Here is a 20,096-nt window from a genome sequence, read left to right as displayed (position 1 = left end):
GGGTGCAGTGGCTTATGCCTGTAATCCCAGCACTTTGGGAGGCTGAGGCAGGTAGATCATTTGAAGTCAGGGATTTGAGACCAGCCTGGCTAACATGACAAAACCCCGTCTATACTAAAAATACCAAAAAATTAGCTGAGTGTGGTAGTGCACGCCTGTAATCCCAACTATTCAGAAGGTTGAAGCAGGAGAAACACTTGAAGTCGGAGAAACACTTGAAGTCGGGAAATGGAGGTTGCAGTGAGCCAAAATCATGCCAGGGCACTCCAGCCTGAGCTATAGAACAAGACTCCATCAAAAAAAAAGAAAGAAAGAAAAGAAAAAAAGAAAGAAAGAGAGAGGAAGGAAGAAAGGAAGGGAGGGAGGGAAGGGAAGGAAGGAAGGAAAAAAGGGAGAGAGAAAGAAAGAAAAGAAGAAAAGTCTCTGGTTAATTTGTCATTCCTTTATAAGTGGATAGTTATTCTGGGTGCTTTTAAGATCTCTGCCTTTATTTTTAGTTTTGACTATAATGAATATACATTGGTTTCCTTTTCCTGCTTCATATACATTTGTTTCTTGTATATATGGATCCACTTTTTTTTTAAGACAGGGTCTCACTCTGTCACCTAGGCTGGAGGGCAGTGGCACCATCACAGCTCACTGCAGCCTTGAACTCCTGGGCTCATGTGATCCTCCCACCTCAGCCTCCTGAATAGCTGGCACCATGCCTGGATAATTTTTGTATTTTTTGTACACATGGATTTTCACCAAGTTGCCCAGGCTGGTCTTGAACTCTTGGGCTCAAGTGATCCTCCCACCTCAGCCTCCCAAGTAGCTGGGATTACAGGTTCATATCACCACATGTGGCTAATTCTTAATATTTTTTTGGAGACATGGAGTGGGGCTCTTGCTTCATTTCCTAGGTTGATCTCGAACTCCTGGCTTTAAGTGATCCCTCTGCCCTGGCCTCCCAAAATGCTGATTATAGGCATGAGCCACCATACTGGGTCCCAAGTTTTTCTTAGCTCCGGAAATCTGTCAGCAGTTATCTCAATTTTTTTCTATATTCTACTCCTTAGACTCTAATTAGCACAAATTAAACCTTCCCATTCTATCATTCAGGTCTCATAATCTCTAATTCATATTTTCTATCCCTTTACCTGTTTTTGCTGCAATATGTTGTTTCCTCAGTTAAAACTTAGTAGTCAACAATTCCTTTAGTTGTGATGAATCTGCTCTTAAACCATTCATTATGTTATATATTTCAATAATTAAATTTCATACCAAGTTGTCTCTGGTTCTAATAACGGCTTTCAACATATTTCTTATTTCATGTTCATTTTAATTCATACATTATTTATTTAAACATATAACTGTTACTCTATTTCTACTAATTCCAACACCTCAATTCTCTGAATATCTAAATCTACTGTTTCTCAATGCAAATGGTGTTTCCTTACAGGTTTGATTAATCTCGAAGTATTAATTAGGGAGACTTTCCTTCTGACAGGATTTTCACACACTTCTTAGAGTAACCACCAGAGTTCACTGACTTAGGACTACTTTAATGTTTTTATTAAAGCATTCCTGGTTTTATGAAGGAGTCTTAGGTTCACTTTCTTTGCTTCACCTGAGTCCATGGCTTAGTCTCAGGGGCAGTTTTCTTGTTTCTCAACTACTTTAATTTTAGCCCACTCTCATTGGTAATAGCCTTTAGTGCCTATCTTTCTTTCTAATGAACGAGGAAATGAACTAAATATAATATGTGTTGCATTTTAGCCAAGAACGAATTGTATTTTAGCAGGAGGATCCTTGAGCATACCTAGTCAACCATATGGCCAGAAGCAGAAATCATCTAGTTATTTCTTAGTTAATTTTGGTAATTGTATTTTTCATATAAATTATTCATTTTGTTTTGTGATGTATGGGCATAAAGTTTATAGTGTCTTATTATTTTAAAATTACGCTTGGTTATTTATCTGTATTTTCATTCCAAAATTTTTATGTCTTCTATTTTTTTCCAAATCAGTTTCACCAAGTTATGTATACTTTATTTATTTAAAGAGACCAACTTTTGTTTAAGTTGATCCTCTCTACTATAGTACAGGTTTATACTCCAGGTGTCAGTCAACATTTTCTGTAAAGGGGCAGAAATTTTAAAACTGAAAAATGCAGGAATCAATATGAAACACTTAATTGATAGGCTCAATAACAGAGTAGAAGTTACAGCAGAACGAATCAATAAACTTGAAGATAAAACAGAAATTACACAGTCCGAACAACAGGAGAAAACAGGCAGAAGAAAGATGAACAGATCCTCAGGGACTTACAGAACTATAATAAATCTAACATTTGTGTCACCAGAGTACCAAAACAAAGAAGAAGGCAAGACTGAAAAAGTTCTTGTAAAAATGATAGCTGAAATATCTCTAAATTTGGCAAAAGACATAAACATACAGATGCTGAGCAGACCTCAAACACAATAAACCCCTCAAATCTATAAGATACATCATGGTTAAACAACTGAAAACTAAACACAAAGGAAAAAAGAAAAAGAAAAAAGACAAATGACACCTATCTATAGGGAACAAAACAATGTAAAAAACTGGATATCTCATGAGGAACCATGAAATTTTCTTTCTTTTCTTCTTTGAGAAGGAGTCTCATTCTGTTGCCCAGGCTGGAGTACTACGGCACGATCTCAACTCATTGCAACCTCTAGTTATGGGTTCAAGTGATTCTTCTGCCTCAGCTTTCTAAAGAGCTGGGATTACAGATGTGCACCACCACAACAGCTAATTTTTGTATTTTTAGTTCAGACAAGGTTTCACCATGTTAGCCAGGCTGGTCTCAAACTCCTGACCTCAAGTGATCCGCCCACCTCGGCCTCCCAAAGTGCTGGGATTACAGGCATGAGCCACTGCGCCTGGCCAGAAGTGGCAGAACAATTTTCAAGTGCTGAAAGAAAAGAACTATCAACCAACAAGTCTATGTCTAGTGTAAGCATTCTTCAGATATAATGGGAAAATCAAGACATTTTCAGATGAAAGAAAACTAAGAGTATTTATTGCCAATAGAGCTACAATAATAATAATAAGGCTAAAAGAGTGTTCTAAATAGAAAAGAAATAATAAATGAAAGAGTTTGGAATATCAGACTTCAAAAGTCTAACAAAAAATACAACCAAAACCTCTACATATAAATCTGACAGCTTAGATGAAATGGACTAATTCCTTCAAAAATACAAACTATCACAACTCAAAGTGAAACAGATAAATTAAGCAGCCATATGACTACTGTAAAAATTGAAACTACAATAAAAAGAGCTCCCTTCCCAAAAATCTCCAGGCCCAGATGATTTCATTGGAAAGTTCTATCAAATGTTTTATAAAGCACTGACACCAATTCTATATAATCTCCTTTAGAAATCAGAAGAGAAAGAAACACTTCCCAGTTCATTTTGAAGCTATTACCCTGATACCACCAACCAATATGTTTTATTAATACAGATGCAAAAATCCTTAACAAAACATTAGCCAAAAGAATTAAGCTATATATGCAAATACACACCATGACCAAGTAGAATTTATCTCAAGGATGTAACAATGGTTCAAAATTCAAAAAAATCAATCAATGTATCTACCACATTAATGGGCTAAAGAAGAAAAATGACATGATTATTTACATTAATGCAGAAAAAGCATTTGACAAAATTCAACACAAATTCATAATAAAAACTTGCAGGAAAAAAAAGGAATAAAGGATAACTTCCTTAACTTCAGCAAGAGTTCAAAAGTCTTAACTTCAGCAAGACTTCAAAAACCTACAGCTAACATTATACTTCATGGCGAAACACTGAATCCTTTCTTCCTAAGACCAGAAACAAGTTAAGGATCTCTACTCTTGCTGCTCTTATTTCTGCTACAATTTCCATCCACTGCATTAAGGCAATGAAAGGAAAGAAAGGAATACAGGTCAGAGATGAATAAATAAAACTATTCAATATTTGAAGATGACATTATTGTCTATGTGAAAAAAAAAAACCAAGGAATCAACCAAAACCTGCTAAGATGAGTAAGTGGGCTAAGCAAGGTCTCAGGATACAAAATACAAAAATTCACCTTATTTAATATACTTACAGCAGACACTTGAACATGGAAATTCAAAATAAAATGCGATTTACAATCTCTCGCAAAAAATAAATTGCTTAGGTATAACTCTAACAGAACATGGACAGAACTTGTATGTTGAAAATCACACAATACTGATTAAAGAAAACAAAATTAAAATGAAGAGACAGGCTGTGATCATGAATGGAAGGCTTAACATAGTAAAGATGTCAAATCTCCCAAATTGATATATAGTTATAACATAGTTCCTATCAAAATCCCAGTAAGATATTTGAATAGACAGACAAAATCATTCTAAAACTTATATAGGAAGACAAAGGAACTAAGAGGCTAGAACAATTTTGAAAAAGGATAAAGTGGAATAAATCAGCCTACTTCAAGACTTATTACAGTAATCAAGACTCTGGTGTTGGTGGATGTATAGACACATAGTTTAACGGAAAAAAAATAGAAAACCCAGATTTAGACCCACACAAGTATGCCCAACTGTTTCCTGTTAACTCATTTTTGTCCAACTGATTTTTGACAGAGGTGCAAAACAATTCAATGGAGAAAAGGGAACTTTTCAACAAATACCATGTTGGGGTAATTGAATATCCACAGGCAACAACAACAAAATGAACCTAGGCCCAAGTCTCACATTTTCTACAAAATTAACTCAAAATGGAATATAGACTTAAAAGTAAAATGTAAACTATAATACTTTTAGAAAGAACATAAAAGAAAAAATTTTGTGGATCTAAAGGGAGAGGCAAAGTTCTTGATGCCAGAAGCATAATCCATAAAAAGGAAAATGGATAAGCTGGACTTCATCAAAGTTAAACACTGTTGCTCTGTGAAAGGCCCAGAAAAGAGAAATGAAAAGACATGCTACTGACTGGTAGGAAATATTTGCAAGTCACATATTCAACAAAGGACTAGTATCTAGAAAAAAATACACACACACACACACACACACACACACACACACACACACACACACACACACACACTCCCACTTAAAAACCCTCAACCTCAACCATAAAAAAATCCAGTTAGAAAGAAAAGACATGAAGAAACTAAAGAAGAGATACAGATGACAAGCATGTAAAACAAAGATGCTCAACACTGCCATTAGCAAAAGGTAAATCAAAACTGCAATGAGATGTCACTATACACCTATCAGAATGACTAAAATAAAAAATGGTGACACCACCAAATGCTGAAAGGACATGAAGAAACGATTACTCATACACCACTGGTGGGTATATAAAATGGTACAGCTACTCTGTACAAGTTTGGCAATTTCTTAAAAACTAAACATTCAACTACTACATGACTCAACTGCTATATAACTGCTGAGCATTTGACCCAGAAAACTAGATTATGTTCACACAAAAACTTGTACACAAATGTTTATAGCAATTTTATTTATAGTAGCCAAAAACTGGCCCAATGTCTCTCAGCAGGTGAACAGTTAAACAAACTGCAGTACATCCATACCATAGGATTCTATTCACACTAAAAAGCACCTGTCGATAGACTTGATACACTCAATAAACTGGATTCATCTCCAGAATATCTTGCTAAATGAAAAAAGCCAATCCCAAAAGGTTACAAACGGTTATGATTCCAGTTGTGTAACTTTGCTGAAATGAAAAAAACTATAAAAATGCAGAACAGATTATGGTTGCCAAGTGTTAGGAAGGCAGTAGGGATGGGAGCGAAGTGGGTATGGTCATCAAAGGCAAGATGAGGGATCTCTGTGCTGGAAGAAGTTCCGTGTGGAAACGTTCTCTAGCTTAGCTATACCAATGTCAATATCCTGGGTAGGATATTTTATGACAGTTTTGAAACATGTTTACTGTGTAGGAAACAAAGTGAAAGGTACACAAAAGAGGTCTCTGTATTATTTCTTACAACAGCATGTGAATGTAGTTTCTCAAAAGTTCAGTTAAAAATACCAGCTGTAAGCATATTTTACACTTTGTGAAGAATGTGCTCTTTATTTCAAATGTCCGTACCATTCCAAAGGAAAGTATTGGTCATGTATTCCGTTCTAGATTTAAAGAAAATTTAAAACAACACAGAAAATTTTGAAATGACTAAAACGTTTGACCACAGATTAGGAAGACACAAAGACAACCAGGTAGCCTGAATTTTGAACAAGAAATGTCCTATTGCCTCCAAGATAGAACTAACGTGAATGATATATAACTAAGGTTATCTTACCATTAGCAAATTTTGGCATATACCCCACTGCAAAATAGTACTTAAATGTTAAAACTATGATAACCTTTATGAGGCTGAACATTAAATCTGGCCCTGGGAAGAGACTGGATGTGATCAGGCACGTTTAAAATGTCTCAAAATAAACTCAAAACAACCATAGCACCTAGGTTTGAAGTAAGAATGAAATAATAATATTCCCCATTAAAATCTTGCTTTATGTTTAGAATCATTACTGACAGAAGGGCCAGCTTTGATCTGGGAGCTTTTCACCATCAAGTTTTTAGCTATGCAAATTATTAAAAAGGCAACAGCTTCCATCTTACTTGGATTAAAACCCTAATTTCTAGAAAATAGGTTCTCTTCTTTCTGGTTTGAGTTCAGTATTTCGGATCTCCCATTAAACAACTGGTTAAAAAACTTTCAAAGGGCATTAGAAAGTGAAACTAGGTATCAGAAAAATCTTAGTTGAAGCTAAATAACTGCATTTATAAGTTTTCTACCAACATTATTAGGTTTTGTAGTAACTACTGTTTAACGGTACTTACAGTAAACACTTAAAAATTTGTCCTTTGGGTTGGCCAAAGTGGGAATTAATGCCCTTTCAAGTTTATTTAAAGATTCAGTTCAGTTCTAGAAAACTCCCTCTCCAACAAGCAGAGGTGTTGTGCATGTAACGACTGCACAGGATATCTGGTTTTGCCTTCCACCACTTACATTTTAAGCATAAATGCCATCACTACACAAAACCTACAGGAATCCCACTCCAAGTAATTAAGTGACCAACCTCTTAAAAACTTGCCAGAAGCAACAGTGTCTATAAAAATCTATTTAGTGTGTTATTTCACTCTATTTCTGCATTTAAAATTAGGATTATTTGGAGGAAAATATTATGTAACATTCATGTTAACCAAATGACTGCCAAAACAAAGAAGTAAAATTGGTATATTGATACGGTATTTGAATTATGAGAAAATGAGCCAGTGGGAGGATTTTCTTCTTGTTCCTATTTGATTTAAAAGAAGAGGATTTGCCAAAGGATGGGGTAGGGTTAAATTAAAAACATTTTAAGATATGTTTCTTATAAGGAGCATACTTACTGTTTTGGCTTTGAGTGTAATTCTGATGAAATATAGATTCCAAATTCTCCTTGGCTCTCACCCTTCTGTCTAGTGCTCTGCTTGATATTTGGGGCAGTAATTCTATACATGCCCTCTAAATATCTGTCCTAATGATCAGGATGTCCAAGCTCTGAATCCAGCTGCTGCCACCAAGAGAACGGCTCCTTTTTGGAGCCATTACACACAGATCATCACTCAAATCAATAGTTTCTTTAGAAAACTAGCAACATTCTGGTCTGTCAATTGAGAAAAGAAAATGAAATTCAATTACTTAGTAAGGAAAATTGGATATACAGGAGGCTGGGCCAAAGGGAGATTTATACTTAGACATTCCATTTTTTTCCCTGCCTCCTTCCTTTCACACAGATTATTTCCCTTCTTTTAACACACAAAGTGCTTTTTATATGCCAAATGCCAAAATGTAAGCTCCCTGAGGGCAGGAAGTTCTTCTTTTGGTTCACTCTTAGAACATCCGGTGCCCAGGCATGTAGTAGCCTGGCAAAAAAACTGGCCCCAAATAAGTGCCAAATTAAGTCACGCATTTATTAACTACTATGGGAGAGAAGGAAGAAGGGAAGGAAGGAAGGAAACTGTGTTACGTCCTGGGGCCCTGGAAGCTTAGTGCATGTATTTTTTATTTTGATTGGAAAAAATGAGTTACTTACCTAGAGGCGATGCTTCTAAATTTTTCCATCAAAGAATCTTTAATGAAAGTAAAGAAAATTCTGAGGCTTCCACTTTACGTGGTTTGAATTGTACATATCAGTGTTTGTTCCAAGATTATGCTAGACTGTCAACTCATTGCTCTTTGTAAAACGTCCTCTGCAGTGCAGGTAGACCAGAAACTACACTTCCCACAAACTCCTTCTGTCTCTGGTTCTAAGTTAGAGCTGATCAGTAACAGCCATTTCCATGAAATTTGGAAGGCACAGAAAAGGAGAGGCCATCTTTCCTGAGAGGCTAGCAGGCAGCAGACATGGGTTTCACAGCAGTTCCAAGATCTCTTGCAAGGCACTGGCTTTGGAGCTATTAACAGCTAAAAGCTGGGGACAGCTCCCTGAGACACAATGTCAGTGCCGCATGCCAAGACAGCACAGGCTTCTGGACGTTCTCGAGTCACAGCAGTCCCTAGGCCAGCTCCTGAGATCTACCTACTTTGCAGCTGCAGACACCGCCCTCGCCTATCTTTTTGATGTCTAATTCCGTATGTTAAAACACTTTACACTTGTAATCCATCGAGTGGTTTCTGTTTTTCTAACTGAATTGTTAAAATATTCAAAATTAACATTAAAAAGAAAAGTTTCCCACCTATCTTGTGACCTTCAGTGAATGCAATGCTGCTTCTTCCAATTCACTGACTTTGGAAAATGTGCATGTCTGACAATCAGGTAATTTCTTTCCTATCTCTCATGTCAGAGTATTTTGAGGACACAAATTCCTAAATACTCAGAAAAAATGGTTTTATCTTAATTGATTTATAAATTATGTTAGGGTACTTGTTAAATAGAGAGTTTTGTCAAAAGAAGCAGTACACTGTAACACTTTCAGGCTCCAATTGGCTTATAATTTGGTAAGTGATTTCTTTGCTGACAAGTCAAACTGTTCAAATGTTATGGAGAACTGAAAAGGTCTGGGATTCACAGGTTCATTTTTTGTTTTAACTGAATCATGAAACTACACACCTTTTTTTTTTTCCAGGAAAGACAGATGACGTTATTTACCACAAATAAATTTTTATCATATTTAAATGAACTTGAAAATATCATTCAACTCAAATCCCTCAGTCAACTTACTTCAGCCCATAATAAAACTTTATATTGCAGCAAACCAGCCATGTGAAAGAAATAAATTCAGTTCTGACTTTCAAAAAAAAACTGCTGAATAAGTTACTTTTGTTAACCTTAGCTATTAAGGTGGACAATGACTTTATTTTCTTTATATTAGTTTTATATTTTATTATAACATTCATTTTTCTACATGAAGACAGAAATAAAAATTATACCAACCACATAAGCTATTTTCTACTTTCCTTGCTAAATCACAGACGTATTTCATGGAAAGAGGGGCCTTTAAAGGCACTTATTTATCATTGCAGGTTTGTCTACAAAATTGATATTCAAAACCACAACTTTTCTGTGTACAAAATTTTACAATTTTTAACAAAAGCAGTGAAGACACCAAACAACCTAGTGGCGACCTCCTCAAAGTGCAGTGTCCTTGGTCACCGATGCAGATGCTACTGGGGCAGCCAGCGTGCTCAGAGGGTCCAACTCCAGACACTGCATCCATGGCTGTCCTAGACTCAGCTTCATCTGTGCCCATATCTGTACTTTTAAAAGAGATGGTCCCATGCCTACTAAAAAACAAGCTACTCTATATCAATATGACATCACTCTTTTACCATCAATCATATTGCAAGACCATACTATTTATGACCAATACCACAGCCAAATACTTAATGCCATATTGTTGTTATTCAATTTACCTGGCTGGTTAATGTCAATCTGTGTTTGAGTATTTCTTTTGAGCACACAAAAACAAATGTATAGTCACTTGATGAGGAAATTCTTCATTTTGACTCAAATGGATTCACCATGCTGTCAGTTACGAAAACAACCCTAATTTATTCTCCACAGGGCAACCTTCACTTTTCACAGCAATTCTAAAACTGACCTACAGAAAAATGTCAATATATATATATTTTTAAATTTGGCTACTATACTATGTTTTTTATTTAATTTTTTCTAATCAAGACTACTCTTATGTTCCAAATATTTTACGGGAAGTTTTTCCCTCAAAATTAATGTTTCTTAAAAGAACTGAAACCACTAACATTCTTGCCTAAACCACTGATAAGTGCGCCAGTTAAAATAATAATTTAAAATAATAATTTATAATTACACTTCAAATAAAGGTACTAAAATCATGCCCCCCAAATTTTTAAGCACTTTTGATGTTACTGAATACTCAATGTGAAATGAATAGAAGTAAATTTATTAGGTATAGCAAAAAAACTGAACTGATTGTGGAAGCCATGGGGATGGGACTTTACAACAGCAGTAAGATGCGAGTTTATCACCAGAAACCTCACATGCCTCTGTGCACTTGAGGTAAAGGCCACATTCGAGCAGGCCTGGTGGGTGGGCATGGACCTCAGAACTGGTCCTTTTGTGTGAATTCTCCTCCCTGCATTGTCCATTCTGTTCTAGAGTAGTCTGATTCTGGCCACAGGAGTCTTCAAGTTCTAATCACTCACAAAAAAGTTTTCTGTAGTCTCTTTTGTGGAAAAAAAAAATAAATGGAGTTTTTCTGATAGGCAAAGCAACTTCTACCAGTCTGACAAAGTAGGTAAAATCGGTGACACCCCAAAATAAAAACCTGGAGTGAACTGTGCTCCAGAAAGACACTGAATGGCCACAGTGCATGTGGTGGTGTCTCCAGTGCTGAGGTTTCAGGCAGCACAGCACCAAGTATCAGGTGACCACTGTGGTCCAGAGCACAGTCCTCACAAAACCAGATACTTTTAAACTCATCTTTATTTTGGTTGCAAAGATACGGTTTACTTAGCTACTTACTATTTGTTCCCATTTGAAGTCTCAGAGCTTGCCAAGTTTAAACACTGCCTTCGGTACTGAACTGCTGTACAAGAACATTAAAAAATACAAAGTATAAACTAAGGTAAGCCTCTTTACAGTATTCAGATTAGTGCATTGAAACAACATTGATTTAAAAAGGCAAGTGAGATAATTGGCAAACATCCAATTGCTTTTCTAATGCAGGATGATACAAAACAGCACAAAAGGTAAACACTCAATTTGAAGTGTCAGGTGCTCAAAAACAGTTAATTGTGGGAAAGTTACTTTCCAAAAGTAATTCTGACACAAAAGTAGTAACCATTATTCTATAAGACATAAGGGGAGGTAAATAATGGCCCACAAAACCAGATGATGTGGTTAAGATAACTAGTTTGGTGGAATAACAAGCTGGGATCTTTAGAATCCAAACACAATAGGCATTGGTTTTTCATACTCTTCTTCTAAATTATGTTAAATACTTACAGTAACCACACTTTCCCTAGTAAACATCAGACTTAAATAAACCATATGTAAAAACAACCTATCCTTAGTATTTTTACTACGCAATCTACAGCAAAAGCTTAACAATATATACACAGGAGTATAAAATAAACTAGAAAAGTATTCACCGACTTCAGAGTAAAAATGATCTTAAAAGAAAACCAACAACAAAAATTAAACACTTTGTGCTGTTGTGAACCAGAAAAAAAAAACAAACCAACCAATGAATAGACCTTATTTCAAGTTACTGAGAATATTTTCCCTGCTGAAGCAAATGAAAATTACAGATTTTTAATTGAAGTAACACAAATCTGGGTGTGTCACACTGACAGGCAGATGCAGACAGAATCCGCACAACTTTAAATTTACGAATTCCCAAAACTAAGTCAAGCAGGGTAAATAAATTATAAATGAAAGGCATGTAGAATATGGGCAAAAACTTAACAATTATTAAATTGAAGAGCATGGAAGTTATGTCAGCAGTGACAGAAAATCTTTCAGTATTAGAAAATATCAGATTTAATCCAAAGGAACCAACCCAACCCCCCAATAAAAATAACAAATTATGGGAACCATCCTTTATACAATAGCTTTAAAATAATAATTAAAAAAAAAAACATGATTACAGGAATCTTCCTACATAATTTAGACAATGTAGTGCAAGAATGTGTTCCTTTATAACTTCAGTGGTTCAACCCCCATATGATGAAACCAATAATCGCGACTCCAATGACCAGGATAAGAATGATGATGCACAGGGTTTTCCTGGATTTGCGCTGCAGATGCAAAAAAAAAAAAACATGTTTACAGATTTAGTGAAGTATTGCTACAGCAACTAAAAATAATTTGGTTCATTTCTACAGTAAAACCAGTAGTAGTGTATTGCCCTCAAATTTTTGTGTTTTTTGTTTCTCATAAATCTCTTTAATACATACGGCACTATTCTTTCAAAAATATTCTTGAATTAATGCTACACTAAGGGAGCAATTTTTCAACTTTTTTTGGTGATTTTTCTGAGGGTGTGGCTGAGCTTAAGAAAGAAGGCACCACGAAATAAGTTACTGACTTAAGAGACTGAGGTTACCTATATATAAAAACAAAGAACCACTTAAAAGCTTAGACATTCTTTACCTTTTATTAAAGTTTTTCTTAAAAATGGGTTCTCTGAAGATATTAGCAAATATACACTGGCAACGTTTCCTCACATACATTTCTTGTTTCCAAAATATAATGATTTTGGAATGAGTTTCCAAAATCATTCTCATTCTTTAATATTAATGGAAACTATATTCAAAATCTCAACAAATAAAAACCACAGAGCAAACAAAATCATAATGCTGTCATTGAAAACTGAATGGTTAATGATTTTGCTTCATTCTTCATTCCTCGTCCAGTTGTAGATTTCTGTATTTCTTTAACGGCATTTGCATCTCACATCAACATGCAGGAATCCTTTTTCTTACAAAGCAGAAAACTTTGTAATTTAGTTTGTGTCAAGTAGAAGTATCATGATATTTATCAAAAGATACATTTGAGTCTGAAATTACCCTGAAAACCATAAATACTTTTGAGTATTCCACATATTCACCTAATTATTCAAGTGAATACTCCTCATGCATCAAACTCAATTTCTCTTTTTGAAATCATGCGTAAGTATTTTCCCTAGACTCCACTTGGTTAAGACAAACTCACATGTGACGTACCTGTCAGTCATCACGGGTATCCCACAATGGTATATTTGTTGCCTAGGGTACTCCCCGTAGTGTGGGGTAATGAGGCCCTGTGGCAATGTGGTGATAAGCGAATTTATCACCTTCCTTATGCTTACATTCACCCAAACATATCAAGGCTTCCAAATAGAACTACTGGAAAGCTGCCTCTTTTCTCAGCATTTGTGTTGCTTGGCCATCCTGTCTCCCTTCGGGGGCTGGGGGAATTAAGCCTGGGGGAAGCTCCCAGTGCTGGGGTATAGCTTGGGACACGTGATTTTTCTTGTAGGCTTGTGCTTCCACAGGAAGAGGTAAAGTAAAACTTGGAAATATATCCACATTCCCTCCAAATCCAAAAGCAAAATAAAATATCATGTGAACCTAGTCACTGATGGATCTGGTTCAGTTTTAGCAGTTATATGCTAACAGCTCCAGAAGACCTCTGTCATTTGCAGATTATCGCGCGCACGCGTGTTTGTGTGTGTGTGTGTGTGTGTGTGTGTGTGTTTTCAATTATTCATGAGGGATACCTAAAGTCCATGACACAGTGATACAGTGATAATAATTCCACTGAGCTGCATACCTGAATTACACACACAAAGATGATAAACAGGAGTGACTGGCAGTGAATACAATTGTTTATAACTCAGCTATCTCCATATAGCGTCATTATTTTTTACTTATCACTGAATATGCAGTAATTTGTCCAGTAAAAGACAGACTGTGAAATGAAAGGCAACTTCCAAGGTTAGTAAGAAAAGCAAAAAGCAATTGCATATGAGAAGATGACAGTATCTTCGATATTTTATCAGAAGTCAACAACGGCTGGGCATGGTGGCTCACATCTGTAATCCCAGCGCTTTGGGAGATGAGGTGGGTAGATCACTTGAGCCCAGGAGTTCCAGACCAGCATGGGCAACACAGCGAAACTCCATCTCTACAAAAAACACAAAAATTAGCCAGGCTTGGTGGTACACGCCATTCGGTAGGCTGAGGCAGGAGGATGTCTTCAGCCCATGAGGCAGAGGTTGTAGTGAGGCGAGAAAACACCACTGCACTCCAGGCTGGGCATCAGAGCCAGACTCTGTGTCAAAAAAAATAGTTAAGATCAAGAAAGTGATAATTATGAATGACAGCAACACCAAACTGGAGTTTAGAAAAGGAAATCAAATGCTATCTGGTATTCAGGGGTTTCCAAAGAGCCTGGCCTTATCCATGTTGAACATCAAAAGTCTACATATTGTATGATGTAGTAATAGTTGATAGTTCTAATATTTGTATAGTACTTGACACATAATTTATATTTGACAAATGCATGTGGACTCCTTATATTAACCCAACTCAAGAAATAAATTCATTCCTGGTGAAGGGTCTGTTGAATGCAAACAGAATATATGATGAACAATGACACTCCAGGCTAATATGATTTCCACAAGACCTGCAGCGATCTCTCTAGAACAAGGAAATTTGCCCCTTTTGTCCAGAGTGCAACTGACAAAAAGAAAGAAAAAGTAAAAGGGAGGAGTGAGAAATGGAAGGAGGAGCCTATCAAAAAGAGGTTTTTGGGTAGAAATGTCACAATGACATCAGAGATCCCTGGCCATCAGAAAACCCTGGAATTGTCTCTGCAGCCCAAACACTAAACTTTCTCTTCCTGTGGGCCAACAACTCTGGTTCAACCCTAAGAACACAGGCTAAAATCAGTTCTAAATTGACTGGTACTGTTTAAACAGACTTCTCTTCCATGGGATTTTAAATTTTAACATCTTCAGCCACTTTAAACCTAATCTCTCTTACCCCACCCCATCCCCCCACCCACACGCATACGTGGACAGGCTAAGTTTTAAGAAAATTGATCACAGGTAAATTACCTGATAATCTGCTGCCCTTGACAGTTGTTGATTTGCCTGCTGAACGTGCACCTCTGCATTTTCCACATTGGCTTCTATGCTATCTGTAAATAAAACACACACACACACACACACACACACACACACACGTTAAATACATATTGGTGCTCCAATAATAAATCACCAGATTTCATTCAAGGTATGATTAAATATGGTCATTATTCAAAGGTTAATAGTAGTATATCGTAAAGTTGAATTTTTTTAAGCTGGCTGTAAGAATTATAGTATACATCTATACTATCTTTCAGGCAATCCAAACTATTTACAAACATTTGTAGAACAGAGCCTTAATCATCTTCATTACAGAGCAACTGTGGTTCTACCTGGCAAACCCTGAAAAGTATGGTCGCCCTGACATTATCAAATCAGTGTCAGCACAAGGGATGTCTCAGTCTCAAACTCCACAACTTGTTCTATCTCAAGATCAATGCACAAGAGATCAACCCTCTTCTTTCTACCGCTGCAGATTTTATTCATCACGATAAAAACTGGTACCTTTGACTTTTCAAAGAATAATACTCTGAATATATTCTTTGAAAAGAATAATATACTTTGAGTATATACTTTAAAAAGAATAATATTCTTTGAAAAGTCAGAGGTACTAGTTTTTATCGTGATGAATAAAACAGAGGGAAAAAAACAGAAAAACTCAAATGCTAAAGCTTGATCCCTTAATCATCATGGTAATCCTTAATGTTTCTCAATTTCTTTTCCCGCTTTGTCTTTGTAAATGCAATGTACTTTAAGGTATTAGAGCATAATACCTACACTCTACTTAGTTTGTATTCTATGATGGCCACTGAATAGTAAGCATGTGACGATGTTTATTTAGGGTAAATACAAAGTGCTGAAAACCGTTTACTCTGTGGTCATCAACATACTTCTGTGCTGAAATCTGGCCCTCACTGAGGGCCCATGCAGTCTTCTTAAATGGTGGCAGTTGAAATGGGTGTCATTTGGAAGCACAGGACCCTTGTCTCTTCCTATCTACCAACTCTCAGCTTTAAGGCTCTTACTGTCAAACTCAGTCAACCCTCCCTGTTGCAGACATGTATAAATCGTATGGCCTTTTCTTCTCATTCCTTTAATATTTTAGCCTCTGACTCACTGATGCTCTCCCTAATACTTCTCTTATTATACAAACTGGTGACTTCAAGATCCAACTGCTGACCCTTCTAACACCCTGGTCTCTCAGTTCACTGACCATACTTTTCCCAAAGACTGATACCTTTCCTCACCCACCCATTTCCATGGTCACATCCCAAACCCTTGACATTTACTAATAACTGTAGTTGTTCCATAATCTCAATTTCGAGGATCTCACTATCTGATCACCTCCTTTCATTTCTAGAGCTCACTCCTTCTAATGTCCTGGCTCCAATAATTTTCAACTTTCATTGATCCTACCACTTTTTCACTGTCTCTCATATATGGCACGTCCTCACTTCCCTCCTTACCTAGCCTTAGAGTCCCTGGACAATCACTCAGCCTCAGCTTGCACTCATCCTCAGCTCCCTCGCCCCTCTACCTTAGTCATATGACAAAACTCCACCCAGTACCCATGCAGCTGATTATGGGTGTAAAAAGGATGAACCAAGTTTTTCTTTAATGTCATGACTGCGAAGCAGGTTTATTTCATTTCCTTAACACCTGGAAGACTATGCCATACTTTCTCTTCTCTCCTCAAGCTTCTGAGGCCTCTTTGGGCATCATCATTCTCAGCCCATGACCTTGATTTCCAGCCCTTTGAGACAACAGGAACCATCAGAAGACATTTCCACACGTTTTCATGACCCTGTCTATATGCATTACCTGTGTGCCCTGACAACTCCCTTGTTGTCAAGAATATCATTCCATTTGTGCACTTTATCACATTCCCTATCACTTAACTCAAAAACCTCCGTGCAGCAAACTTCCTCTTTCTCTGACTTATCATCAATATTTCTTTCCCTTGTAGATCATCTCCATCAATCTCACAGCTGCCACCTTAAAAACTCATTTATTCTACATCCATTTTTGCAGCTATGACTGCATTCTCTTTCACTTTCCCTCTTTACTCTTCAAAAGTCATCTATACTTGGTATCTACCACTGTTCTCATCCCATCCTCTCTTGAGCCTACTTTTATCATGCTTTCAACTATACCATTTCACCAACACAGCTCTTACTGAGGTCACCTGTGCCCTACACATTGTTAAATCCAGTGGTCAAATCCTAATCTTCATTTTACTTGACCTAACAACAGCATTTGAAACCGCTGACCATCCAATGTTCTTGAAGCACTTTTTCACTTCCCTTCTAGGACAATTCACTCATTTGGATTTCCTCCACATCACTGGCTGTTCTTTAGTCTTTTGTATTTGTTTTTCTTCAACTGTCTGGGCTCTTAATCAGAGGTTAAGAAACTTTTTCTGCAAAGAGCCAGAGAATGAATAAGCTTTGTGAGTTGCATGATCTGTTACAAGTATTCAACTATGTCTTCACTGTGCAAAAGCAACCATAGACAATATATAAATGAATAAATGTAGTTTGAAGACACTGTTCTAAACATTTAGAGGATCCAGGGCTAAGTCCTAAGACCCCTTCTATTCTCTATCCAGACTTAATTCCTGGATTATCTCTCCCAATCTTGTGGTGTTAAATGCTATGTGTACACAGATAACTCCTACGTTTAGATTCCTTGCCTAGCCTTCTCCACTGAACTCCATGTTCGCTTTACTAATGTCCAGAAGACCTTCACTTGGCATAAAGGGGACCCTCAAACTTAACATATTCAAAAATTATTGATTTATACCCATCTAAGCCTCCTCCACTAACAGATTTCCCATCTCAGAAAACAGTAACTCCACCATCATAGTCGGCCAAGCTAAAATGTTAGCATCACCCTTAAATTAACTCGTTCTTTCAAACCCACGCCCAGCCAGTCAGTAAATCTTTTCAACTCTCCACTTAAAAAATACCTGAAATCCATTAACTTTTCACCATCCCTCTAGTTCCCTCTTGATCCAAGCCAACAAGATTGCTCATCTGGATGACTGCAGTAGCCTTTTAGGTGGTCTCCTTGCTTTTGGTCTTTTCTCAGCAGCCAAGTGAGTCTTTTGAAACCTAAGCAGGGTTATAATACTCCTCTGCTCAAATCCTCCTTGGCGTCTCATTCATTTAAAAATTAAAGTCCTTACACTGGCTCAGGCTCCTACATGACATCATCCCCTGCCCTTGGACACGATCTCCATCTCCTTCTTGCTCATTAAAATGTCAGGTATGCTTCTGCCTCAAGGCCTTTGTACTCGCTGTTCTCTCTGCCTGGAACACTTTCTCTGACTTGCTCCCTGACATTCGCCAAGGCTTCACTAAAATGTCACCTATCAGTAAGGCCATGCCTGACTACCCAGCGTCAAGCGGCAACACTTTCTGCACCTAGCAGTCCCATCCCTCTACCCTGGCCTTATTGTCCCCGTAACACTTATCACCATTCACTTGCTTTTCTCTCCTGTTTAAAAAATTATCTTTCCTCACATTCTAAGATCAAGTGAGATACGGTATTTTATCTGTTATTTGATTTCGGCTGAATCCCCAGTAGCTGCAAAACATATTTTGATGATGAATAAATTGGTTTTTGAAATTTTACCCTGTGATGTACTGGGGATACGGGGAGGGAGGGGGCAAGAATGGATAAAAAATAGTTACACTGAAGTAGAAGTCCAATTATTTCTGGTGGACCAAATTCAGAAAACATACTAAAAGCATCTTTAGACATATCAATAGATAGCTCCAGATTTCAAGATTGTCAGAATCCTGATGAATGCAATCGACTACACCCTAATTGAAAGCTATTACATTCAATACTTAAGGGAGTCTTAAGTAAAAAAAAAAAATCACTTCTAAAAAGAACTCCTAACTTCTATGTAATACTACTAAATTCAGCTACCAAAAAGCTATTAAAATGAATGATTAGGCAAATGGCTACCTATTCCCTATAACCTAAAAGACAAGACAATTAAATATACCACGAATTTCCCCAAAAGTGCTTAGCATGATGACATTTAAAATAGATTAAGACTAAAATCAGAGACCCTGGAAATAAGCTCAAATAATGTTTCATGATGCCTTCCATGGTTTTGGCAGCAGTAGACCCTGATTAAATTTGGGCTTTTGAACTAAATTAAGCTGGTTATTTCAACCAGCAGGAGTCAAAAATGTGATCTGTTTTCGATAATGCCAAGGGTGATGCTTAGTGTGTTTTATAGACCATGCTTCTGGTTCCAGGGAAACCCAAAGAGGTACAGAAAGCGGTTACTCTTGTGTGAGAGAGATACCGCAGGTAAAGTGCCTATAGGTTGCTCTCACCTCTAAAATCTAAGTCAGCAGGTCTTACCTATTACATCTCCTTGTTCATGAATCATCATTCCCAAATCTTTAAATATTTCATTAATATCCATAATATCAGCCTAAGAGAAGAAGGAATATATTAGTATAATCAGAAATTCAGTCCCCATTCCTCCAAAGAAGAAAAATTTTAAAAACCCAAACCCCTACCCACACATGGGTGAGCATGCATCTATAATATAAAAATATAATACATAAACTTTGGAAAGATCAGGAAAATATTTGATAATAAGGAATCCTAATTAAGAAGACTTTGAACAACAGCCACCAGTTCTCTAAAATAAGTTTGTGGCATTAAAAATACCAAGTGAGTGAGGCAGAATAGAAATGAAGGCTCCATAATAGAGAAGAGCCATGGATTACTGAGTTCATTTCATACAATCTGATAGTTTTGTTATCACCAGCAGTATCTGCTTACAAGAGTATAAGATATTCTTACCATGTATTTCTAGTAAAAATTTACACATCAATTTGACAATCTAAAATAATAAAACATTAGGTATAAATTTGAAGTCTCATAATAATTTGAACATGTAATGGATTAGTGATATGTCACTACTGGATAAAGAAGTTATAAA

General features: G+C 36.7%; 1 protein-coding gene across 1 annotated transcript in view; it reads right to left on the bottom strand.

Annotated features, from left to right (window-relative positions):
• Positions 1-9,324: 9,324 nt before the first annotated feature.
• Positions 9,325-20,096, bottom strand: part of STX7 (syntaxin 7) — a 54,891-nt gene continuing 44,119 nt past the window's right edge. The window contains exons 8-10 of the mRNA XM_017533231.2: positions 19,508-19,580; positions 15,095-15,177; positions 9,325-12,290 (exon numbers count right to left, since the gene is read on the bottom strand). Of these exons, the coding sequence (XP_017388720.1) occupies positions 12,198-12,290; positions 15,095-15,177; positions 19,508-19,580 (249 nt within the window). The 3' untranslated portion in view covers positions 9,325-12,197. The remainder of the gene's footprint in view (positions 12,291-15,094; positions 15,178-19,507; positions 19,581-20,096) is intronic.

The sequence above is a fragment of the Cebus imitator genome, unplaced genomic scaffold (assembly GCF_001604975.1).
Source record: "Cebus imitator isolate Cc_AM_T3 unplaced genomic scaffold, Cebus_imitator-1.0 Scaffold81, whole genome shotgun sequence".
In the NCBI taxonomy this organism is placed as follows: Eukaryota; Metazoa; Chordata; class Mammalia; order Primates; family Cebidae; genus Cebus; species Cebus imitator.
This window is presented reverse-complemented; position numbering and strand designations above follow the sequence as displayed.